This window comes from Bombus vancouverensis, chromosome 7, assembly GCF_051014615.1.
Source record: "Bombus vancouverensis nearcticus chromosome 7, iyBomVanc1_principal, whole genome shotgun sequence".
In the NCBI taxonomy this organism is placed as follows: domain Eukaryota; kingdom Metazoa; phylum Arthropoda; class Insecta; order Hymenoptera; family Apidae; genus Bombus; species Bombus vancouverensis.
In genome coordinates this window covers 3,701,690-3,727,138 of record NC_134917.1, presented here as the reverse complement: position 1 = coordinate 3,727,138, position 25,449 = coordinate 3,701,690, and the positions used below count along the sequence as shown (strand labels likewise).

Below are 25,449 nucleotides of genomic sequence, written 5' to 3'. Positions count from 1 at the left end.
CATTACCGTGTTCTCGGCTACCCGCCGCGCCATTCTACCACGCGATCTCTCTGTCACCTAATAACGCTCCTCCTAATCGGTTGATAAGAGGACACGCGAGTGTCGTTGCATAAATAAAGTCAAGAGCCACCGCATGCTTCACGAGCGAACTCCAACTTCCAAGAGGGTGGAATCACGCAGACACCACGTCTTTCGTTCTAACTTCGCCATTATCGGCTACAAAGTTAACTTCCAATTAATATATTCGTTAATTAACATTTTCTTAATTATTCAAATATATTCGACGTATCAAAGATTCGAACAAACAAATTTGATAAATTATCGGAATCTCCAAGTCTAAGCAGAATCTTTGTTTCACTGTAGGGGTTCACTGAAAAGCTGATATGTAAATCGTACCCGTAAATCAGTAGCTACGATAAACACGTTGTACGTGTCAGACTTTTTTATGGGGGTTTTATGAAAATTGCACAATTGAGAGATAACCGGTGACTGGTCGCGACGTTGACTAGCGTTCTACGCGCATAAACATGCTTTAAGATCCTTGTAATAATGTATCGGTTAGAATCTAACATATAGATACGGCATCAACGCGTGACAAATTTTCTACGAGTTACAGCGAAATCACCGAAGTAACGCCTGAGGTAACATACACCTGCACTTCTGTCGTTCTAATACAAACATATAATTCTTGTCCTTTACTAGTTTTTAGTAAGCTACCACGAAGAACAATGTTTATGTTTGGAGAGTTTAGCTAATTGAAAGCTTTATGGCTCTTGTAATTTCGAGAGCTCAACTCAGCTCAGCGTATTATAAAACGTATGGCTCTCAGCGCCAGCTTTGAGAATTTGATTCTGAGAATCGGCTCTGAGAATTTTTATCGGACAGTAAGCTTCTCACAGCTTCAAAAGCTTTGTGGCTCTTGTAACTTCGCGAGCTCAGCTCAGCTTAGAGTATTATAAAACGTAGAAACGCTCTAAACGCCAGATTTGAGAATTTGATTCTGAGAATCGGCTCTGAGAATTTTTATCGGACAGTAAGCTTCCCACAGCTTCAAAAGCTTTGTGGCTCTTGTAACTTTGCGAGCTCAACTCAGCTCAGCGTATTATAAAACGTATGGCTCTCAGCGCCAGCTTTGAGAATTTGATTCTGAGAATCGGCTCTGAGAATTTTTATCGGACAGTAAGCTTCCCACAGCTTCGAAAGCTTTGTAACTCTTGTAACTTCGCGAGCTCAGCTCAGCTCAGCTCAGCGTATAAACGCTCTCAGCTTTGAGAATTTGATTCTGAGAATCGGCTCTGAGAATTTTTATCGGACAGTAATCTGCCCACAGCTTCGAAAGCTTTGTGGCTCTTGTAACTTTGCGAGCTCCACTCAGCTCAGCTCATCGTATTATAAAACGTATAAATGCTCTAAACGCCAGATTTGAGAATTTGATTCTGAGAATTTTTATCGGACAGTAAGCTTCCCACAGCTTCGAAAGCTTTGTGGCTCTTGTAACTTCGCGAGCTCAGCTCAGCTCAGCTCAGCGTATAAACGCTCTCAGCTTTGAGAATTTGATTCTAAGTATCGGTTCTCAGAATTTTTATCGGTCAGTCAGCTTTCCACAGGTTCTCTATCTATCTGAGGATAATAATTTTCGACGTTACTCTGAAATGAATACACAATTAGAGAGTACAGCTATCCAAGGTATAGCTATCAGCTATATAAAGCAGCTATCGTAGAAAACTCTGAAATGGACACCTAGCTTCACGCTCTGGATTTTCCACCAAAAGGTGTTCGTCGCAGCCGAAAAGGAGGAAAGAAAGCGATCGTCCGCTTTCCAAATTCGAAGGAGAGTAATGTTGGTCCAGTGACTCGGCAACAACCAATCTCTCGCGCACCTCGTCGAGAGAAGAACACGAGGTTCGTTTGCCTTCCTCCTACCACCTCCCCCTCGAATCTCCTACCTGCAGCTTCTAAACGAGCACGAGGGGAAGAAGAAAAGTGATGCATCGCGGGGCGTGACTGGCCGACCAAAGAGGATTTCGTGGCCAGGATTGTGTTTTGACGTGTTTTGACAAACGGGCGCCATTATACCGGCACCGAGCCTAAAGGCGCTTTGAGTGCTAGCCGGCTAACCGTGCGACCTAGGTGGCCGTGTTCGAGCAAACCAACCTGCCATCTGAACGATCCTACGAAACAATTACACCACCGGAAGCCTCTACTTTCAGCCACACCGAACGTCATTTTTCCGACCACTGGCCCTGGTCGCGGATCTTGCAAATCTGTATCCATGTTTTTTCTATAGAATTTATTGTAAAATATTCTTCACCAAGTTTCATTCTTTTCGTCGAGCTGTATCATTTTTGAAGTACTCTTATCATAGTAAGGTTCACCCAAAAGGCAAACTACCGAAGCGTCCTGTTTTGCGACCAAGTTTTTCAGGACAGAAAAAAAGAAAATAAAAAAAAAAGCTCCGCTCCCCAGAGGCTTAAACCCAAAAACCGCATCATACAACAAAAAATGTAAAGCGCCGACACATAATACAGCATGGCTACGTCGTACCGTATACTATTATAAAAATTCATGTTTATTGTGAATAATGTAATTAAAATCTGTATTTTCTGGATTCAATAAACTCCTTTGTAAAAAATTATCATAGTAAGGTATAGAATTTAGACATTGTATTTCGATATCTGTAGATACGATATCTCTCTTATAATAAATATATCCATAAAAATATTTTTGTTATGGACTTTATAAAATTTCACTACGCGTGCTTATCCCATTTTTCATTTTCAAGACTAGTATCGTTAGAAGAACATTGGGAAAATCGACAACGAATGGTTTAGGGGTTCAAGTTTATCAAGGAAGATGATTGAAATTGTTTGTGCATCTTGTGTTGTAGTGTCGCAAAGAGGACAGAAACTGAAGAATTTTCCACACTATTTCAAACCAATGAAAACGAGATAAGTTAACGCTTGTATGAAAAGAACTTTTATATAAAACAATGTGGGTATTTTTTACTATAAAACCTAATATTTAACGGAGAATTCTTAAACATACAATAAAATTCGATTTACCGTACGATGCTATTTATGATTATAATTTATAACCATTTTCTTTAGCAGATACAGACGTATAAATACATAAATACAAGGTACCTGTTCTTATATTAATCCTTGAGCTTGGATTCCAAGAATCATGCCACTGATAATTACGTTTAATCTTGGAGGAGTTACGTAAATTACGTGTGTTTTTCTCGCTGTACAAATGACACGGTGAAAATAAAAAGGAATGAAAAATGGAGGCAGAACGAGTGGTATGGTAGGATGTAAATCGACCGATAAAATTTCCTGGCAAATTGAAGCGTTACCAGTGGTGTTACAGTTTCAGATGGCACCAAACTAGTCGCTAATTAATATTAATGCGACGTGATCGTGCAGAGAATTCAATTCTGGAGGCAGGAGGATGAGATAAATTGGTTGCTTATCGCCATCTCGGTATTTCCAATTAATTACGCGGAAGATTGCGATCTTCCAATCGCGAAGACTGGGAATAAAGCGTTGCTCAGAGGCTGTAATGAAATTATAAAGGAAGAATTAGCGAGAACTACATCTTGCCGGCTGACGAAGAGAATGGCGCCTGTGCGTTGTTAACGAGCTTTCGATCATTGGCCAACCAACTTCTTTTCTTGTGTTGATTATACTATACGAAAGAGAAGAAGGCTCGTATAATAACTTGTACACCGTAATTACAAGTCGATAAACGTGAAGCTGTTTTCGCGAAGACTCTTGCAATATTTATGAAACGGATACAGTTGAGGATTAAAATTAAGTAGTATTTTATACGATGACTATAGGCTAAAGATATGAGTCCACTTTTTACAAATTAGCTTCTTGGCTTTTAATGTCATTTGCTGGCTGAAAGGAAGCGCTTTAATGCGATGAAGTACTTTAATAGACGAAGAAAGTCTTTAAGTCTTCGAAAATAGGCGATATCTTCTAAGTAACGAATGATGTTAACTTAATTGTTATTTCGGTTAAAGTTAATTTATCTATATATAGATAAATAATAATTCTTAATATTTTTAAGATGTTTAAAAGGATAAGAAAAAATATATATACAAAAATATGTAATTAAATGGCAATATATCGAATTTTAAAATTGCTCTTTTATAAAAGACAGGAAATGTGTTCGTACGATACAAGTAAGTAGGTGCTTACTTGGAATTTTGTTTCGCCAGTTCGAGAATCTTACCGACATGGGAAAACTTTTGTTAAAGTTATGGTGGCATGTGGAATTCCACGTAGAAACGCGTCCCTGGGCGCCTCCCCTGCCGGAACGTCCCACCCTCTGATTTCACCAGAACGGAACAACAGATGATCTTACGAATCTGTAAACTACCGACTAACATCGTGTTCTGGGGGCGGGGTTCCCCATGAAAATTATACGGGGTGAACCGCTACGATGGCCATCTCTTAATATCCGCCGTAGTAAACTCCTAAGGGAATTTTATTTTTATCCATTTCGTAATTTTTGGTCCTCGAGGCTTCTATAATTTCGTTTCGTTTCTTGTTGCTACAAAGTATACGAACGCTTCTCTGTTTTAGAATAAAAAAAAAAGGAATATTTGTTTGAAGAAAAGATGACGAAAAACTCTATTCAACTTAGAAGATTGTAATACGAGATAGTGACATTGCTTGTAAGTTGGGGGATGTTATGGAGGGATGGAAGAATAAAAGGACGACAGCGTGTTTTTTCTGTCGCCGAAAGGAGACGCCGGAGAATAGGGCGAAGGGATCCAGCTGTCCACTTTCTCACTACTTTCTTTGCTACTCTGGCTACGTTTCATTGAAAGAGTCTTCACTGCTCTTGTCGATGCTGCCCTCTACTCGGAGGCCTTTGTATTAAGAGTGTCTACATAGTTTCTCAGCATTTCGGTGTATCTATACGGTATCTCAGGCATCTCATCATTACGCATTGTATAAATAAGATTGTTACGATAACTTTTCGTATACAAATTTTCTAGATTCAGAAATAAGTGAAAGACAGTTTGTGTTCTTAACATTTCCTCCAAATTATCGGGAATTCCTCGTGTATGAAATAAGAGTGGCTGCAGAAAGCCTTCGTTTTCAATGACGCGTCTTTTATCACACACTATATATATGTAGCTAGAGGACAATTCAAATCATGTTGTTTTGCCTCGGAGTATCAAGATCAAGAGGACACATGTAATGTAAGAATAAATAAAGTCCAAAACAATGTCGCCGCTACGCGCAGCCGTCGAACAAAAACGAATTTGAATTTTCCGACTCCCCCTCCCCTCGACCAATATAAATAAACGGACGCAACCGAAAAGAGTTTAGTATCGACGAGCTATGTAAGTGTTATCACGAGTTATCTACCGAGTTATCGACGAGTATCTAGCGAGCATTTATTGAGAATTAATTAGCCATTTTACTTTGCGGTTTATACACTGTACGAGCGACTCAGCGAATACAGGCTGTATATTTATTTATTATTTTAAATACAGGGTGGTTGGTAACTGGTGGTACAAGCGGAAAGGGCGAAATATAGAATAAAAATTTTTTTTTTTAGTTTTTTTAAAAATCTACAGTGAGATAGGGTTATAACGAGACGTGATAAAGTGCACGCGTACCGGGTGAAAAATCAAAGTCGATTTTCTCGAAAACAAAGCCTCGAACGAAAAATTGTTATTCTATATTTTCGGCTTCTTTTTTCGCGTAGAATCACCCTCTTTCCGCTTGTACCACCAGTTACCAACCACCCTGTATATTTTATTTTCATAGCATCAAATTGTTGTAGTCGTATGAAAGGATTACTAAAAAATGGTACGAAATTTAATATTAGACGTAATTAATTAGTATGTAAATACCAATTGATACAATGCCACGATAAATATTAGGTTGTCCGAAAAGTTTATTTCGTTCTATGAAGAACTAATAATAAAAGACGCACAACGTTTTTCGTTTTATATTATTTTGTCGAATTACGTACGATCCATTTTGTTCTGTTGAGATAAACACCGCGACATTTCGCAGACTTGGTTTCACGTTTGTACGAATGTTGTAAAAAACACGTTTGCGAAAGAAAGACACTTTTCGGACAACCTAATACAATGGTGTACAAATACCTTTTGTAGCCTCGTAGATATCATTATCCTGTCAAACTACGAGTTTGTAAGTCTTCCCAGTCGGTTTTTGGATTTATTACGATAAAATAAAATATAACAGTATCCCAAAATATTCATTACACATTCATTCTCTGATCCACTTGAATTGAGTCGCATTCAACTTTACGGTCTCTCAGAATCTTTTGTTTTTCTAATGTTCTTGAATTACTTTTACTACCAAATAAACTAAACATAATGTAAAATCCTGTATCCCTCACGCATCTAATCTATTAGGCTGTCAGAAAAGTTTCTTTCGTTTCATAAGGTGATAATAGATGAACAACAGTTTCTGTTTTATATTATTTTATTGAATTAGGTATGATCCATTTCGTTATATTTCTATTATCACGTTCGTGCATAATTCAATAAACTAATATAAAACAAAAAGCAGAAACCATGATCGCAAGTTTTATTTACGTTTGGGCTAATTAGAGTAAAGGTCATGGTCGGGAAATCCAAGCAACATCGGAATCACTGTCTCATTGTATAAATAAGTATATTTTTGTCTTTGGATCGTTTCAAGTAATTGCTGGATTTGTAAATAAAAAAGGCCTTGCCAATTTTTGTCTTTTTTTCAAAACATACAAAATATACTCTAACTTCTCTGTCTTCTGTTGTGTCTTACTAAACCTCACTAAAGAAATATTAGGTTGTCCGAAAAGTGTCTTTCGTTCGCAAACGTGTTTTTTACAACAGTGCACCTTCACACAAACGTGAAACCAAGTCTGTGAAGTATCGTGGTGTTTATCTCAACAGAACAAAATGCATCGTACGTAATTCGACAAAATAATATAAAACAAAAAACGTTGTACGTTTATGACTTCTTCATAAAACTAAAGAAACTTTTCGGACAACCTAATAAAATAGCCAAACTCGAAGATGGTATCCCGTTGGAGGTAGCTATCCACATGTTATTTAGCAATTAAGTTAGAAAAATTTACCAAATGTCCAGCTGGACAAATTGTAAAGTACAAATTAAATAATAATAAAAAAAAATTCTAAATTCCATAGTCGTAAACTTCATACTACAAAAATGGCATACTTAAAAGTATTAAAAGTATTCGTCAAGCTACAAGGCACTCACTATGCTATATGCAAACATTCTCACCCTCCGAATATTGAACAATTTTAATATTGAACACTTCCAAGTGATTGTTGATAATCTTAACAGATACTTAGGAACAACATGGTCGTCGTGGTGAGTACAATTGTTACAAATAAATAGGTATATCTATTATTTCCTCATAAAACGAAAGAAACTTTCGGACAATCTAATATCTCAATACCACAAACTCACTGATAGCAAATCTCCTGCATGATTCAAAATCGATTTTTCCCGGCTGGCTAATTACGATTGGCCGAACGACCGGTGGAACGTATTCGTCGAATATTTACGAGTGGCGAGCGGTCGGCAGTAAACATTCGACGAACCAACGAACCAAAGGAGCTTGCTTAATTTCTCTTAACGACCGGCTCCGCTCGACCGTTACAACGGTCAAGCCAGCCGTAATTACCAAGTCACGGAAACGTAAAAGCAACCCTGTGAAGCCGCGTCGCGGTTTAATCACCTCCATATTGAGGCTCGATCTTGTATGCAGAAAAAAACACGTGGCTACCGGTCTTTCGAAGGGAGCGTTCGTCGCCCCGTACGACCACCGTCCGTGGCTTCGACTTTTCTAATCGCGTCTGGAAGGGTCCCGTGCTTCATGCTAATGCGTCCTCCTGCTCGACGATCAGCAGACAAACGCGCGTTCACCAACTTGCAGGGCGTAACCGAATCACCATTCCGATCATTAGAATCGCGCGTCCTTACATGCAACCGATAATGAATACATAGTTCCTACTGCGAGCTTGTAACAAAATTGAAGAGACGAGGACGGATGATTTTGTACGAGATTTTTGTGCGCAGTTCGTCGTTTTGGTATATTTGTTTCATGCATGAAGGAGCAAGTAAGTTTAGGCGGTGATCGAGAAGTTGAAAGCTTTGTACATTTTACGAAAACGTTATTTTTATTTGCATGGAAAATATATAATTTATAATAATATGAAACAATAGTTGTGTGTAATACAACTAATGTGTATACTAATGTGTAATTAGTATTACTAACTAATGTGTAATAATTGTATAGTAATATGAAAGTATAATTAGTATATGTGTATACAAATGTGTAATTAGTATTACTAACTAATGTGTAATAATTGTATAGTAATATGAAACAAAAGTTGGAAGCTTTGTACACTTTACGAAAACGTTATTTTTATTTACATGGAAAATATATAATTTATAATAATATGAAACAATAGTTGTGTGTAATACAACTAATGTGTATGTAATAATTGTATAGTAATATGAAACAAAAGTTGAAAGCTTTGTGCACTTTAGGAAAACGTTATTTTTACTTACATGGAAAATATATAATTTATAATAATATGAAACAATAGTTGTATGTAATACAACTAATATGTATGTAATAATTGTATAGTAATATGAAACAAAAGTTGGAAGCTTTGTACACTTTACGAAAACGTTATTTTTATTTACATGGAAAATATATAATTTATAATAATATGAAACAATAGTTGTATGTAATAATTGTATCGTAATATGAAACAAAAGTTGAAAGCTTTGTGCACTTTAGGAAAACGTTATTTTTATTTACATGGAAAATATATAATTTATAATAATATGAAACAATAGTTATATGTAATGCAACTAATAGGTATGTAATAATTGTATAGTAATATGAAACAAAAGTTGGAAGCTTTGTGCACTTTAGGAAAACGTTATTTTTATTTACATGGAAAATATATAATTTATAATAATATGAAACAATAGTTATATGTAATGCAACTAATAGGTATGTAATAATTGTATAGTAATATGAAACAAAAGTTGGAAGCTTTGTGCACTTTAGGAAAACGTTATTTTTATTTACATGGAAAATATATAATTTATAATAATATGAAACAATAGTTGTATGTAATACAACTAATATGTATGTAATAATTGTATAGTAATATGAAACAAATTTGAAAGCTTTGTACACTTTACGAAAACGTAATTTTTATTTACATGGAAAATATATAATTTATAATAATATGAAACAATAGTTGTGTGTAATACAACTAATGTGTATACTAATGTGTAATTAGTATTACTAACTAATGTGTAATAATTGTATAGTAATATGAAAGTATAATTAGTATATGTGTATACTAATGTGTAATTAGTATTACTAACTAATGTGTAATAATTGTACAGTAATATGAAACGAAAGTTGGAAGCTTTGTACACTTTACGAAAACGTTATTTTTATTTACATGGAAACTATATAATTTATAATAATATGAAACAATAGTTGTGTGTAATATAACTAATGTGTATGTAATAATTGTATAGTAATATGAAACAAAAGTTGAAAGTTTTGTACACTTTACGAAAACGTTATTTTTATTTACATGGAAAATATATAATTTATAATAATATGAAACAATACTTGTATGTAATACAACTAATATGTATGTAATAATTGTATAGTAATATGAAACAAAAGTTGAAAGCTTTGTACATTTTACGAAAACGTTATTTTTACTTACATGGAAAATATATAATTTATAATAATACGAAACAATAGTAAAATAGATCTTAATCATTCTGGTAAAAGTGCACTTTCTTTGCAACGGTATTTTGTAATATTTTATTTTAATGAAAATGATCTGTTTGTAGCTCGTGCAAAAGTTCCTGTGGGCTAACTGTAAATACCAGAAACGAAGACTCCTAATAGAAATAAACGACCCAGTTCTCTTAATTTTAATGCATTTAATGCTAATTATATTATTAATCGCTTGAAAAAATACACATAGATCCTTAGCGCTTATCATCTTCATGAATTATTTAAAATCCCGAATTTACATCCGTTCTCACTAAAAGAAATCGTTTTTTATTCTTTTGACACTTACCTTATTCTTCGAAAGTTTCCCACTTTCTTGTTCCTTTGATTTATCATTTAAACTCTTCAATTAATTATTCAACGTTTTATCTTTTGGGTATGAAGAAGATTTCTAAACGACAACAGTAGGAAACAAAGTAAAACGACAGAGGAGAGGGAAAGATAGGTTTGTTGTTTGGAAAATTTCTTTCTCTCGAGACTGTTTCAGATAAAGTGATCTTCGAAAACGTGATATCCTAATGGTTCAGTGGGTGCGGAAAAAGGGAAAAGGGTTTGGCTCGAGTGGATGCACTGAGAAGATCGTTGGTGGTTAACGTTGATCAATGGAGTTATGCTATTAGTAGATAAGAACTGATAAACTTTGGTGAAACGAAAGAACTTTACCAATATCTCATGTTCGTAAAAACAACGATTTTTTGCTAAAGCAATGTCTGTTTGTTAAGGAAAATTCAGTCGTGAAATGATATAAAAAGTCATGGTTCTAGCAGTAAAACTCGTATCGAAGTTACTCTGTTAATCTGATAATCACAGAGAAGATACGATGGATCGTGTTCGGGACAGAAGTGGGATTTATTTACGATATTTACTGGCTGTGTAGCGGTGACATCAATAGCCGGCTCTCTGGATTGCCTTTGGACCCAGGTATACAACGAACGCGCCCTCTTTTTTTTCTACCTTCCAGTCGTATAGATCTTTTGAAAGGTCCGCACTTAATAGACCCCAGGGACCCGGCGACTTGTTTGGACGTTTGTGGTATAAACAGAGCGACACCTGGTGATCTATGCAGTCGCCTTGTTGGGATGAAACGAGCCGAAACGCGAAAGTCCAAGAGCTTTTGGCATTCAGGGCCTCCCTGACTCTACCATACACCAGGAGGATGTCACGCGTCGGCCGAGGACTCGGAAAAATCGTCCCTTTTGCTGCTACCGAAGTCTATTGGTTGCGAGAAACTAATCTGGTGTTCTTCTTGTAAGCTCGTATACAATGTCTGATCATGTACGTCATGTAGCTGATTCTATTTATTAGACATGGCGTATCATTCGACGGTCTATATTGACTTGATAGGTGTGAAAATTGTTTAGGAAGAAAAACTTGCTAACACTTTGACTGCCACGTTGGTCATTGGTGATCGGGAACTTTTTACAATTGTAAAAATTGAATGAAAATTGACAGTTAGGGCATTTTGAATATAACCGATAGATAGAAAATGCTCTGAAATAAAAAGTGCCCTTTTGAACAATTAAATATTTTCATTAGAACATTAATAAAAAAAAATGAGAACAAATCTTGCATCTAACGGTGCACTGTGTTTGCATCCATATCTTTGAGGGGTAATCTACGAATATTATTATAAACACATCTTAGAAAATAACCGTAAATGCTGCTTTATAATTATATAATTGAAGTTAGAAGTGTGAACATACCTTACTATTGTATATAGAATGAGCAAATACTGTTTACTAATATCTTGTACACGTTTCAACAATATATTTTGGACGTTTTGCTTGCGACGAAATAACAAATGCGAATGGTTTGTTGAAATAAACGAAACCTTGTTATAATATGTCGCTATCAACTGTTATCAAGGCGCCACTGTAGTCACCCGTGACCACCAATAAGATAAACGGTCCATTGGGGAAGAATGTTGTCTTACATCATCAACTTATTGTTGTTTTGTCATTATATGCTTTGAATAATAAAAATATTCCCGTGGCGTCTTGAGCGAAACATGTGATTTCGGCGTAGCAGTTAAAGAGTAGAAAAATTAGTTAGTTTAGTTATGACAACACATAGAAGAATTTTACCACTATTTTTAATCCCTTAATTTAATTTAATTTAATTATCAATCATTTAAATTAAGAAAGCGACAGCCAGATGATTGTATAGTAGGTTGGGTAAAACCTATCTGCTATAGCTGAACAAAATAGCTAATAACAGTTACTATTAATATTCTTTTTCTAACATGGAAAATCTATATCAGTTAGTGAAAATTTCTCTCGCTTACTTTTCCATAATTGTTCACCGACACCCAACAAACCTCCAATCAATCTCGTTATCAAAAGCTCGAAAGTCAATTTCATTCGATCTTCACAGCCTTCCATTCCCCGCATCATATGAACAATTTTAGAAGAAGTCGACGTAGGAACGTGGAGACCAGAAAAGAAGTGTTAAGCAACAAAATATCCAGCAGATCGGATCGTTTCACAGCGGAACGTAATTTGGAGCGTACTTCTCCGGATTCGTGGCTAAAGTAAGCTATTAAATTCTTCAAATAAGCCGCCGCGGATGAATACGACCGGCAATTAGCCAATCGTGACCGGCTTTCATGTGGACGAGATTATTCGATTGGCGGCGAAATCGGTAAGAACGGTAGGGTGTATGCAACGAGGGCGCAACAGAAAAGGAGAGGATCGTACGCCGTTACATTCCAATATTCCTTTTTCGGCGTTTGCCGCGATTTTTCCCCGCCACTGGTCCTTTTTTCCCTCGCTAACCACTGCACAATTGGGAACGCTTTATATAGTTGCGTGTCCTGCATAATATTAAGAACGTAACGCGTTTTATGGCACGGCCACCCAGGATGCGTTTTCTCAGTCCTTCTGTGTTCCCTCTGTCGAACCAGTGTGACGAGCATAACGTTTATCCTGATTGCTCGCAAGAACTCTTCCACCTATTGACGATTCTATACAATTCTCCTGTGTAATCCGTGTCATGCGATGCGTGACAGCCCCATAAATTAACTCTCGGTCTCGTTTAATTGAATTAATACGACTGTTTTCAAGGTTCGTTATGGTTTTATTCGTTTTTAGTAGAAAGGTAGAAAAAGAGTTAGCTGAATGCGCAAGAGTATTCTTCGATAGTCTGTTCGAAGGTTAAAATGTAGGACGATAAAAACTTCAAAATTACGTAATTTTTATGTAAGAAAATAAATTTCAACGAGCTCGAAACAGCCTTATAAACTGGCTGCCTAATACGTTATTCTGGGATAGTAATCTTTAAGTGGATCTTATACATTAGGAAATGATAGTAAAATATAACAAAGGTGAAAGGAAAATGACACCTTTCGATTGTCCTATGGGAAATTTGAAAGTGAAAAAATCCACAAAACGCAGTTAATATGCAAAAATGTATAAAATGTTCAAGATATTAAAATACTAAATATTTAATTATATTGACAAAAATATGAATTTACATAAACATCTACAATCTAATTGTAAAAAACCCTGGTTTCCTTAAAACAACACTGTTTCACAAACATGATTTTTCTATTAATTTGTATTAAAATATCTTTCCCAAAGATGTATTGAAATACTCGAAACAGCTTGTTCCACGCGAGGTGGACATTGCACGCGCTGCTAGTATTACACTGCTATCTATCCGTTTAACATCGTATTCCTGGTGGCACGACCACCCAAGGTGATCGTTTCCAACTGTCGCGAAAGGTACACACGACGTAGGGACGTGTCTCAAGGTTTTCACGTATCACGAATGGCGTTGACAATCGTCAGACCGATCGATATACGATCGGAGAACGAGCGAGAACGAGAGAGACGGCAGGAACGCGACCGTAGGAGGTCCTCCATTTCGATTCACGACGGTCCTGAGGATCTTGTCCTGGGAAAACCATAAAAGGTGATCAAGTCGTGCTGATCCAGAGACCTTGACCATGCCACGTACCTCGTACGTCGCGCGAAAACCTTAAAAAAATTTGCCGCCACGTTCCCATTGGTCGAACGAGTCTTTTAAATTCGAAGGAATCACGTGGAACGTGTCGGATTACCCTCGAATCCCAATGAAAAATTATGGAAATTATTTTTTTATATTTATATTTATTTATATATTTATATTTACTTATTCTTATACTTATATATTTATTTTTATTTTCACTATACGAGCCATGCAGAAGCTGAAATGATCAAATCGATAGAGGCGAACCATTAAGTTTCTGAATGTTTCTTGGTTCAGAAAATGGAATCAATCAAGTTGGTGTTCCGAGTGGCTGCATATTTAATTATTTTCATCGCAATGATATCCAACGACAAATTATAGAAAATTTAAGAGTTGCTTCTACAATTTAAAATGGGAATTAAAAAATTCTGTCCGTTGTTTCTTTTCCAGCTGTTGATATTTAAAAATCAATGAAAATATTCTCCGGTACTAAAAAAAAAGAAAAAAAAAAGAGATAGAGGTGAAAAGAATTCTAGTTTCTAAGAAAACGTTCTGGTATTCTACAAAATATGTTCAAGAAAAAAGAAACAGAGAAGAACACGGCGGTAGGTGGATTTAAGAGGACGACGACAAAGGTGCAACAATTACTTTATTTTGACTTTGCGGCCGGTTTTGGGAATCTTTGAATCGACCCGCTCTGTTTTGTCCCATGTCGGTCGTGAAAACGTGGCAAAAGGGGCACCTGCGGCGCATTTACCTGTTTCGTTCCTGTCAACCTCGCTAAAAGATCACGCCGATCTCCCGTATCGCGACAAATGGTCTTACGACGGCCAGTCGCTTTAAGACCATGCCGAATTCTATACTCTCCGATGTGTATGCATACCTAGCTGGAGTTAAAGGACAAGTCATCCAACGCAGCGTCGGAAACCCCTTGGAATTCCAGCTTCCTCCTTTCGAATCACGTAACGTTTGCAAACAATCCGTTCTACTGGAGATTTATGGCATGAGGAACTTTCGACTGCTCGCTGAACTTTTAAAGCGATGCAATTTGGAATGGAAAGTGCTTAGAATATGTGATATTTAGTAATTGATATTTTTAGGGAAAGTATTTCCAATCGAGATCCTTCAAAGAGGTGGAATTTGCATTCGGTTTGCGAAACGAGCGATGAAATTTGATGAGAAATTGAGGAACTGGAAAAATGAAAAATTAAATAAAAATTGAATTAGATGGAGGGGCGAATATTTCGTGGGAGATTTGGAAGATGAAAAATAGGAAAAAGTCAGGAATGTGGAAAATTGAGTATAAGAATTCGATTGGATATAAAGGTAAAAGAGGCTTAAATATTTTTAATATTTAGCTCAAAGGATATTTGTAACTTGACTGGTTTCTTTAAGGGGTTTGTCGCGTTTCGACAGACATCCTAAAATTTCCGCGTCGAACTCGCGGCAGTCGGTTCAGAACGTTGTTTCAAATGGAAATTAGTGAATATTGAGTTGGTTTTAATGCTTTTCACACAGTCGAAATCCGTAGTTTGGAAAAAAACGTTGCTCGAAACGGATGACGTTGAGAAATCGACTGGCTCCTGTCTGTTTTGCAATTGAATGACCTAATTTCGGAGAAAGGTATGGTTCTGGTTTCATTTGAATGTCTAGCTGCAACAATTGATTTAACGAAGATTTACGACTCTAAATTTACCGTACCCTTCACCTATATTCAAGTTATTCAATCAAAAAGAAAAGTATTTCGTTTTTCGTTGTAGAATATATTTTTTTTACGCAATAGAATAAATTTAAAATAAATTAGTGAGCAAAATTGGTAAAATTTAATACACAATAGGAATTTCGGATAAAATAGTAAAATTTAATAGAATAAATTCATCAGTGTCCGTTTGGGTAACTGTTTCCAAAAATAGTTAAAACAATATTAAAAGAGAAACCTGTTGAAAACTTAAAGAATTCGACGAACATATAGATCAAATGTTAAAATGGTTCGCAAGAATCTCTCGAAGATCATGAAAGAATGTATGGTTGATCCTGCTTTGCACTTGAATGATGTAATTCCGATCCTCAGCGGGGTGCTCTTCTAACGTGTTCGCAATAAAGTCGATCTGTGATGTCTTTGAAGCCTAATCTCCTTTGCAAATGAATGAAAAAATACACTGCGGTCGACTACTCTGATTTTCCGCGGCGACAATCTTGTTAACTTTTTGTCACGATCATTGTGAACCGGCGGTGCGATCCGAGGACCCTTAAGGCCCTCTTCACAATGCAATTATGCGGGTCTACGAGCCGTTTCGTAAGATTTCAGGGCGACTGATTCTCTCGAGCAGTTTGTATTATGGTAAACGAGCCGTTTAAAAGTCGTTTCTGCGTGTGACTCGATCAACTTTTTTGTGTTTCTCAAACCACACGTGAAAAGGTGTTCTTCCGTGAAACGGACTATCAGTAACGAATTCAACAAGATTTATAAAGGCCCAAGTGGATCGATTTTATCGACAGTGGATTTTAAACGAACGTTCGATTTCTTGCGCACGAATAAATCGCCAAACAGATGACGCTGTCGTCATCTTGGAAATACGATTTATGCACATATAACCACAAATCATGAAAAATTATTACAAGTATCTATCATCACTTTACAAAACAGATGGACAATAATGGCACGATAAAGCAAATTATAAACGATAAAATTACAATTCATCCCATAATTGATGGCAGAATGTATTAAACAGAAGGAGAAAAGACTACATCGTGGATGGTACGTAACCTAATTAACACTTTACGCGATTTTTTACGCTTTCTTATAAGGAGCCAATCTTCTTTCTACCTATGACCATAAATTTGTGGATGTACGATTAAACGTATTGGTGTATATAGTGTCGAGACGAGTTAATACTTTGTATAGTCAAATGTGTTTAAAACTATTTGCAGTACAGAGTTAGTCGTCGTTCGCTCAGTGTTGCTCGATATGCGTATACACGGTAATGAGTACGTAACGATATTAATTCGTTATAAGAATGCTCGATACTCACTGATTGTCTTAACGATCGTGTTCGTTTATTTATACTGGTCGGGGGAGTACCGGAAAGTCTAAATTCAACTTCTGTTGACGGCCGCACGTATTGTTTTGCCCGGAGTTTATTTATCGTTACGTTTTGTGCGTCGAGACGGTGTCAATGTCCCGAGGCAAAACAACAACACGAGTCGCTGTCGATTCGCATCGTCCTCTGACTCATGTGCTGCTACAAATTTAATCGAGTAAAGAGTAACGCGATTAGTGCAATTGTGATTGTTGGTTATCAGGAATCAAAACGAGGATGCTGCGCGCCTACTTTCTCTTCGATTTCCCCTTCGGCCGGTAATGAACCACAGAGCAATCGTTATCAGACGATCAAACCAGTAACAGAATGCTGCAGCTTGAGGAAGTGTAAGTACGCGAAATCACAAGTAGAGACGGAATTTTGCAACACGCAAAGATTGCTCGACAGGATTCGACACTTGAAGCAAAGTGTTCAGGAGCTAGAATGTGCTCAGCAACAAATTAGACCAGTAAAATGATCTTAATAACTAAAATTAAGATACACTTTGTCTTGTTAGCGAGAATGGTAATTATATCGATATTTGTTTAATAGAGAGTTAATGAGAGGAAAGATGCTCCTTGTCAAACGCAAGATTCATTACGATCGGATGTAAATGATTTTCGAGAAATTTTAGACAATTGTATCAAAGAAATGACGAAGCTGAAAAGATTTTTCGATGACGAAAATTTCTGGTGGAAGATATTCAAGAAACGAAATTTCAACTGTTGCGAACAGAAATTACCACACTTGCATGGTTACTTAGATGGAACTATGGTTACTTTGAAGATATTGGAGGAAAAGATCGAAGTATAAAATTCTTATATACTATACAATTTTTAAATAAATACGCATGTACAATTTATTCTGATTTTAGCCGAACGATGGTTTCGTTACTTCAACACCGGTAAAATCAGGTTCTTCGTCACATTCGGCTAAACCGTCTACTCAGAAAAGAAAGTATAGGGAGCAAGACGGAGATGAGGTTGAGGGACGTCCTAGAAAATATGTAGATGCGTCCGTGAATACCGAAAGGTAAAGAAATATGTTTCCGGACTCTTTCGTGGTTTTATAAATTAATATTATAATTTTTTTAAATATTATAACATTAAAAAGAGTCATTTTTTATTTTTCTGCCACATACATTGATCATCATTTTTACTCTTCAAATCTATTCTATCTAAACTTACTGTAAATTTATCTTTTCAGAATTGACGATTCTTATCAAGATGGAAATCCTGTCATTTATAAAAAACATCAAGACAATCCAGGAAGTTCGAAAGCAAAGAAAGAGGATGCAGAGGTTTACCAAGAGCAACATGATTCAGGGGAACCACAAACGTCAAAAGATAATCACGTGGCTGATACTACAAGTAAATTTTCAGAGAAATACGAATTTATAGTTGAATAAAATATTTATCATCGAATTTTTGGTTTAGTGAGATTATCTAGAAATTGGTATACTAAGAATGCCATGGATGTTGGAAATATGGAGAGACCATCGGTTACATTTAACAGCGAGAATATGGCGAAAAGATCAATTATTGCTGCTGATATCAGCACATCGATGGATATACTACCGGTATTATTGTATACAGTACTGTACATGTAAATAGAAAAATCGTTACTCATAAATGCAGCTAATCGCAGTATGCAAAATTTTATTTCTGTTCCTTTTTTTTCTATAATATAGAATTTATAAAAATATTTAATCGTTATAAATGTACAGGGTATCTCAGTTAAGTCAATCGCCTCGAATATCTTCTGAAGTATGCGTTGTATGAAAAAATTGTTTACAAAAGTTTCATAGTTTGGAGGGGCATATTATGCGGTGCGTGTATCTTTTTTATAGGTGAAGGCGTTTCAGAGATTTCAAAATCAACTTTATTATTTTAAATGGAATGCTATATTTCTTGCGTCAAAATATGGGAGAATGCTGAATTTTGAATAAAAAAGTATTGACTTTTATTAATCCTAAACCTAATAGTTGACGATTTGTTTTTGGAAAGTTTACTCTGTGTGCCTAATATCAAGTTGCAGATTGAATATCACGCAAGATTTTCGTAAAACAGCGGTGTTTACGTAACGATGCTTATCAGTACTACAGATTTTACCTCTTCGCACTCATTTAACTCCATTAACTGCTGTGTAGTGTTGTAGATGTTGGAGATGATATCAATTGACATTAATACAATGATGAAATCTATTAACCAAACAGAAAATTGCACCCTGAAGAGTATCCACACCAATCGTAATGCATGCTTCACGAATTCGTTCTTTCATATTCTCTGATATCGTTGTTGGTTCACGGTATACTATATTTTTTAACGTCCCCTACAAAAAGTAGTCTAGCGGATTTAAATCTGGCGAACGTGGCGGCCACAGAAATTCTTCATCGCAGCTAATCCAACAATTGAGAAATTTGTCTGCCCAGCATTTGCCTTGTTACATGTGCGTGATGTGCAGGGCAGGATATAAGCACCGCTGCTTTACGGAAATCTTGGATGATATTTAATCTGCAACTTGATGTTAGTTACACAAAGTAATCTTGCCAGAAACAAAATTAATCGTCAACTATTAGCTTCAGGATTAATAAAGGTCAATACTTTTTTTATTCAGAATTCAACAGTCTCCCATATTTTCACATAAAAAAATAGAGCATTCCATTTAAAATAACAAAGTTGACCTTGAAATCTTCACCTATAAAAAAGATACGTGCACCGCATAATATACTGCTCCACACCATGAAACTTTTGTATAAATATTGTTCCATACATTAGAAGTTACTTTAGAAGTTATTCTACGTGATCAAGTTAAGTTAGCTTATACATCCTATAGAATAGTTTTCAAATTTTCATTTCGAATAATTACAAATTATATCGATTAAATCGAATTTGATGCAACAACTTTTCCTATTTATATGTTTGCCGTTGTATATTAATTGTTAAAAATTGTTTATAAATTCGAAGAACAATTTATTTCAGAACTCTCAACATAGGACTATAAAACCTTCGATTAAAGGCTTAAAGAACGTAATGGAAAGAAACTTTTCAGTCAGAAATTCCTTTACGAAAGAGCAGAAAGGAAAGATTAAGAGACAACAAGGAAACCATTAACGTGAAAGACGTATATGAAAGTCGACGTTCGCATGTTTAAATGGCGCCACCCTCCTAAATCAGACGAACACTCGTTTTACTTTGATGGACAAATTTTAGTCTGTCGTTTTTTCCATTTCTCCTTTATCGCAACATGCTGCTGTTTTTAACTACCCGTCTCATTGGATAATTTGTGCCGCAAGCTCTTCGAAAACCTCCGAAACATACGAAAAATATGGAGGAAAATGCGAACGAGGTTAATGAAGGACGAGGTTAGAGTATCGATATTTCTTACGAAATTTGACAGATTCAACTAATGGGGCGGCATTAATTAATGATAAATATAAAACCATATTATCGAAAGCTCTTTCCGGTTATTTTTTTGAGTATTGAATTAATGTTTAACTGTAATGTTTAAAGGATCATGACAGAGTCATCATAATAGCAAGGTGCTCAGCTCCTTCACACGATGAAGACTTGAAAGTAGGCACCAAAACCATGCTGATCTTACGCGAATGGGCGGTACTGCGAATTCCGTATTCGACTTCGATTAGTTCCTGTGAAAGCACATATTCCGCTGATGTTGAAGACCCCTAAAAAAATTAAAATATTCAACGATATTGAAAAAATCAAAGATCATAACAACTCACCAGATTAAAAAATTCTATAGACATATCAATATTGAAATTCGTGAGAAATCTTGAAATTGAAACGCGTCAGAACTTCATGGAGTGTCCAAGATCAATCTTGAAGTGAAAGAAACAAGATTAACACTGTGGTAAAGGGAGAAAATGGAAAGATATGCATAAAGAATCTGTGGTCGACATCGGAACAGGGAATAAAAAAGGGATACTGAAGATGAAGAACAAGGAACACGAACCGGCTACAGAGGACGAAATAAATAACTATCAATCGATGCCTTCCGGTGCTCCCAAGAACATAGAACAATTGTCGAACGTAGAACCAGCAGGGTGTTATACGGATCGACGTCGTAAGAATGTGAGAGATTTTAGGACGAAATTTAGGCCGCCATTTTTTCGACGAGGGTGCTCGAAACATTGTACGGGATACAGAAAGGATTTGGACACCTCTAGGTAATTGACGCTATTTCTGTTTCTGTTTTATTTTTAACATTAGAACTATGCGAATAGTCAAAATGGTTAGCTATAAGAATAATTTTTCACAGAAGTTTTCTAGATTTACAATGACGAATGATATTTCGGTAAATTATATGAATAAAAGTTTGTTTTTCTTTCGTTACTATTAAGTTTTGTATTTTGGTCCTCGGTAGCTTTCGTAAAAACTCGATAAAAATGACAGTGTATCCCTGAGGATTTAAATGAATTTTTCTAAAATATATAATGAAAAACTTGCTTTTCTTCTTCTGCTAATATACGTTTTCGTATCCTCTGCTTTCCGATTTCTTTAATACAGTTTAATTATATTTTAGATTTAGGCTTCAATAGTCCTAATAGTAGTTCTAGTACTAATTGTTAGGAATTTAGAAAAGTTGTAAGCTGAACTAAGCGTTGCTTCAGTTTCGAATTGACAGTGTGCAAATCGGTAAAAAAGAATAATTTGGCGCACAGGATAAAAAGAAGCAAGAGGAAGTTCCAGCAATTTTCAAACCAAGTAAAAGTGAGAATAAAACAATTTTAATAATACCCGTATGTTAGAATCGATTTGATGTGATGTACAGACTGTTATACTTGTAGAAAAGAACTACGGAGTCTGTAAAGAAAATAAGAAAAGTGTACAGGGACTTCGCTGCAAGGAGAGTAATGGGGTTCAACTGCGATTTAAACAAGTGCCCGAGCACCATAATAGAGTGCAGCACGACTTCCTGCACGGAACCTACTATGCTCTTCAACAAGTTTCACAAACTGAGGGATCCTGAGAAAATGACAAGGGACCAGGAAGAGGAATATGACAGCATATATAGTCCGACAGTTCACGCAGGAGCGACGGATCACGAATTCAAGGTGCTGAAGGATCAATCTGTGGGAACAAGCGTTGACAAAGAAACGAGCACTTAAAGGCCGCACCGATGTTTTAATTTCGTCCTATCGTAATACGTCTTTATTTCTCTTTACTCTACATATTCTACGAATAAAAAAAAGAACGATAAATATAAGAGTGAAAAAATCCACAAAAACTGCAAAATGAAGGAAACTATATAATAATTTACACTAAAAGTATGTGTTCCTTTTTTAACTCTCTCTTTAGCTCTTAATTAATCTCTCAGATCACTTGGTGTTTTATACATTAAATCTGTAACCTTTTGTAACATCTCAGACTTGAGTTACCGTAACTAAAACAGGATATGGAGATGTTTAATATTTTTGGCTGCTCTTCAAGCCTGTGAAGTCTTATCGAAATAGGTGGCGGATCATTTACGACCATTTCTTGTTAATTCTTTCACTAAAATAAAAAACTGTAACCAATAGCAATTCATTGCCTCATCTACAAGAAGAAATATTTTATACAGGATTAATTAGCAATCTAAATTAAAAGCAGAACATAAAGAACTACTTCGAAGCTGACTTTAAAACATTCGATATCAAACACCCAATCTATAAAAGACGTAACAAGAGTACGGCAAGTCTGTATTAATGAAGTGGCACTCAGTCTATAGCATCGTTTCCGGCCTTCCTCACCTCTTAACTCTTCTGCCATTCGTCGTCCATTAGGTATTTAGTCTGGCATAATAAGCGATCGTCCCAGGGGATCGGGTAATCAGCGGGGAATCAATTTGTCGACGGAAAACCGGCGAGATTGACGAGCGAGATAATCATGGATCAGGAGTCGAGGAATATCTGAGCAAGTTGCGGCGAACATTTCGGACGTCTGCTCGATGATTCGATAATAATGAATTTATAATTCGTCCTCTTGATTATCTGGTCTCTCGGATCGTAGCTGCGATAGCTGAGCAAATTCCTTTCTTGACTCATCACTGGACTACGGATTTTTATGGGAATTTATATTCTTGAGAATATATTTAAAAAAGTAGAACCTGGACAGGAGATTGTTTTATCTAGCAAGTATTACAGCAAGTGCTATACTTTCGATATATTATACATTTTTGCATTTTGTGCAATTTTGTACTTTCAAATTTCTATAACTATAAATTCATAAAAATCCACTGATACTTTTCCTTTATGCTAAAAATCGTTTTAAGTCGTTACAAGCTGTTTATTCGATTGAAACGAGGAAAATGAGATTAAAATATAAAAAATTCGAGGATCGCAGCAGAGTTGAAGCTGTGGCGGTCGGTGAGCTCCTTAGTTACGTGGGCGCTAAGGTGCAATATATCACCAGGTCCGTATTCACCAGGCAAATCGACTTTTATTGCTTTATAGCTGTTGTAAGCCGGCCACGGCGCGGCGCACGTGTAATCTGAATGTAAGGAGCTCGTTATTACCGCGGGACCATTCACGACGCGACTTCTTAACGATGGACAGCACGTCGTAATGGCCGGTTTGAGTCTGACCGCAGGATTAACTGTCGCAAGCTGACGACGTTATCGTCCCTTCTTTTCTCTTTTCTTCTTAGTTTTCATTCTTGTATTTCGTCGTCGTTGTTATTCACTGTGTTCCACGGTTGTGGAGAAACAACCAGAACGACGTGTAAATGGACTCGCGGAGAGATTGATACGCGTTGAATTTAATTATGAGACAGATAGAAAAGGTAACCAGCTGGTGGTGATTATGTCATAGGTAAACTTTATTTTTAAATAAACAAACACATCACTTTTTCTAGATTTATGCGTACCATTCCGTGCCATAATCAATCGATCATTATTGTACTTAACGTTCGGGACTTTGTTCAAACTGAAATACTCCTGCTCAAACTCTTAGGTTTTTGAAATGTGCTTTAGAATTGTCAATAATTATAGAATTCGCAATAATTATTTTATTTTCATACTTTATACGACAGGAAAGTATACTATTGTACTACATAGTAATGTATATTTAACAACTTTATATTAAAAATGCGTAGCATTTAAAATGTATATAATCCACACTACATATTGAAGTTTTTTCAAAAATAGGAGATGTCATAACAGCAGAAATCTGTTAAATCGTCATTTTTCTAATTATACGCTACTTTACAACAGCGATTTATGGATAAAAGTGTACGTAATACTAAACGCAAGAAACGTATCAACGAGATAGTGTTAAGGCGCTAGGAAAAAACAAGCAGCGCCCAACGAAACGAGAGTCGCTCAATGCCTTTACATTCTCTCGTTCACTCGTTCGTTTCTTTCTCCGCTGTGTCTGTGGCGAGCTGTCAACGTTCGACCGCTCAATCCGCGTGATTAACTTTCGACAGACCCTGTCGAGGACAATTTTCCACGATCGTAAGTTCATTTAGCAGCACCCTCCTCTGGTACGCGTATCACGAACAAACACGAACGCAGAAGGATCGAGTGTAGCACGAATGGCGTGTTTTCCTTATTGGCTGATTGAATAATACATGGAACCGAATGGTATTAGAGCGACGGTGCGCGACACGCGATGCCCATGACGCCTGTCATGTCGTGCAGGTCATGTGTCATGGTTTTGACGAGTTGTTTAGCCCGGCCGATTTATCGATCAGGATGCAGCTCTTCGCGTACGATCTGCTCTTCTGTATTTCTCTTTCGCCCTACTCCAATGATTAATAACGCCGGTCGAGATAAGAGGCAGATTGGATTTATGGGAAATTATCTTGACCTATGAATTATATTTCACGGGAATATTATAGGTTTTCAGACTGGTCATCGAAATCGAATTACATCTTTTTAGCTTCATTGTTTTATTTTATGAATTATTAGATATTGAGATAGATTAAAAGAAGGGTTATCTAACGAAGGAAACGAACATTGAAAGTGATTATCGAATATCTGAGAAACTCGTTCATCGAATAGTAGTCAGTGTCCTGTGTAGTGGTATATTCGAGATGAGGATCCTGAAATTGAATTTGTTGTAAATATAATTGAAGATTTCGTTAATGGATACAAACTGGGATTAAGAATCAGCCAAGTATCTTAGTTAATAATCTGTACGGTGAATATATGTTAAGATGGCTATAAGAAAATACCCAAGTGATTTAATCCGTTAATTTATGGCATGTAACATAATAAGATTTTTTGATGTATTATGAATCAATGTGTAAATTTTGAAGGAATTCTGGGAAATAGAGAAGTGAAAAGTAAAAATAGTCTTTATTACCTATTCGAGATTCACTTTCAACGCTCTGTCGTGGTGTCAATTTTACTTAATTATTCGAATGTTCTAATGGTGTCGTCTCCATCTACATAACCGTGTCTCTTGACGCGGCACGAATCAATTTGTAAATTTTGTGTAAATTCTGTTGAGATTTTATCTCGGAATAGAAAGAGGCAATGCGTGAATGGATGTATACTAGAAATATATTTAAGTAAGTTTAAGTATATGTTATTAAATAGGTTTTGGAATTTGATATTTATTGATTCACACAGA

General features: G+C 36.1%; 2 protein-coding genes across 3 annotated transcripts; both read left to right on the top strand.

Moving 5' to 3' along the window:
- Window positions 1–16,412: 16,412 nt before the first annotated feature.
- LOC117164635 (uncharacterized) lies at window positions 16,413–19,997 on the top strand. 2 transcript variants are annotated; one of them, XM_033347791.2, is made up of 6 exons: window positions 16,413–16,552; window positions 17,098–17,343; window positions 17,427–17,681; window positions 17,749–17,906; window positions 18,081–18,244; window positions 18,311–18,487. In XM_033347791.2, the coding sequence occupies exons 1-6, from the start codon at window positions 16,550–16,552 to the stop codon at window positions 18,481–18,483; spliced, it is 999 nt and encodes a 332-aa protein (XP_033203682.2). In that variant the 5' UTR covers window positions 16,413–16,549; the 3' UTR covers window positions 18,484–18,487. The 2 variants fall into 2 exon arrangements, with proteins under 2 accessions (XP_033203682.2, XP_033203681.2); XM_033347790.2 differs by lacking the exon at window positions 16,413–16,552 and adding an exon at window positions 19,856–19,997 and having other exon boundaries at window positions 17,029–17,343; window positions 18,311–18,453.
- A 770-nt stretch (window positions 19,998–20,767) lies between these two features.
- LOC117164637 (uncharacterized) lies at window positions 20,768–22,191 on the top strand. The gene is made up of 3 exons (XM_033347794.2): window positions 20,768–21,060; window positions 21,505–21,604; window positions 21,682–22,191. The coding sequence occupies exons 1-3, from the start codon at window positions 20,768–20,770 to the stop codon at window positions 22,000–22,002; spliced, it is 714 nt and encodes a 237-aa protein (XP_033203685.1). The 3' UTR covers window positions 22,003–22,191.
- The last annotated feature ends 3,258 nt before the right edge of the window (window positions 22,192–25,449 follow it).

What these genes read in the sequence shown, in the direction of transcription:
- LOC117164635 (XM_033347790.2), top strand. Translation starts at nt 17,029, where the DNA reads ATGTGCTGCTACAAATTTAATCGAGTAAAGAGTAACGCGATTAGTGCA. An exon ending in GCGTCCGTGAATACCGAAAG is followed by an intron (nt 17,907 to 18,080) that starts GTAAAGAAATAT and finishes TTATCTTTTCAG; the next exon opens with AATTGACGATTCTTATCAAG. An exon ending in TCACGTGGCTGATACTACAA is followed by an intron (nt 18,245 to 18,310) that starts GTAAATTTTCAG and finishes TTTTTGGTTTAG; the next exon opens with TGAGATTATCTAGAAATTGG.
- LOC117164637 (XM_033347794.2), top strand. Translation starts at nt 20,768, where the DNA reads ATGCATAAAGAATCTGTGGTCGACATCGGAACAGGGAATAAAAAAGGG. An exon ending in AAGGATTTGGACACCTCTAG is followed by an intron (nt 21,061 to 21,504) that starts GTAATTGACGCT and finishes GCGTTGCTTCAG; the next exon opens with TTTCGAATTGACAGTGTGCA. An exon ending in AATTTTCAAACCAAGTAAAA is followed by an intron (nt 21,605 to 21,681) that starts GTGAGAATAAAA and finishes TTATACTTGTAG; the next exon opens with AAAAGAACTACGGAGTCTGT.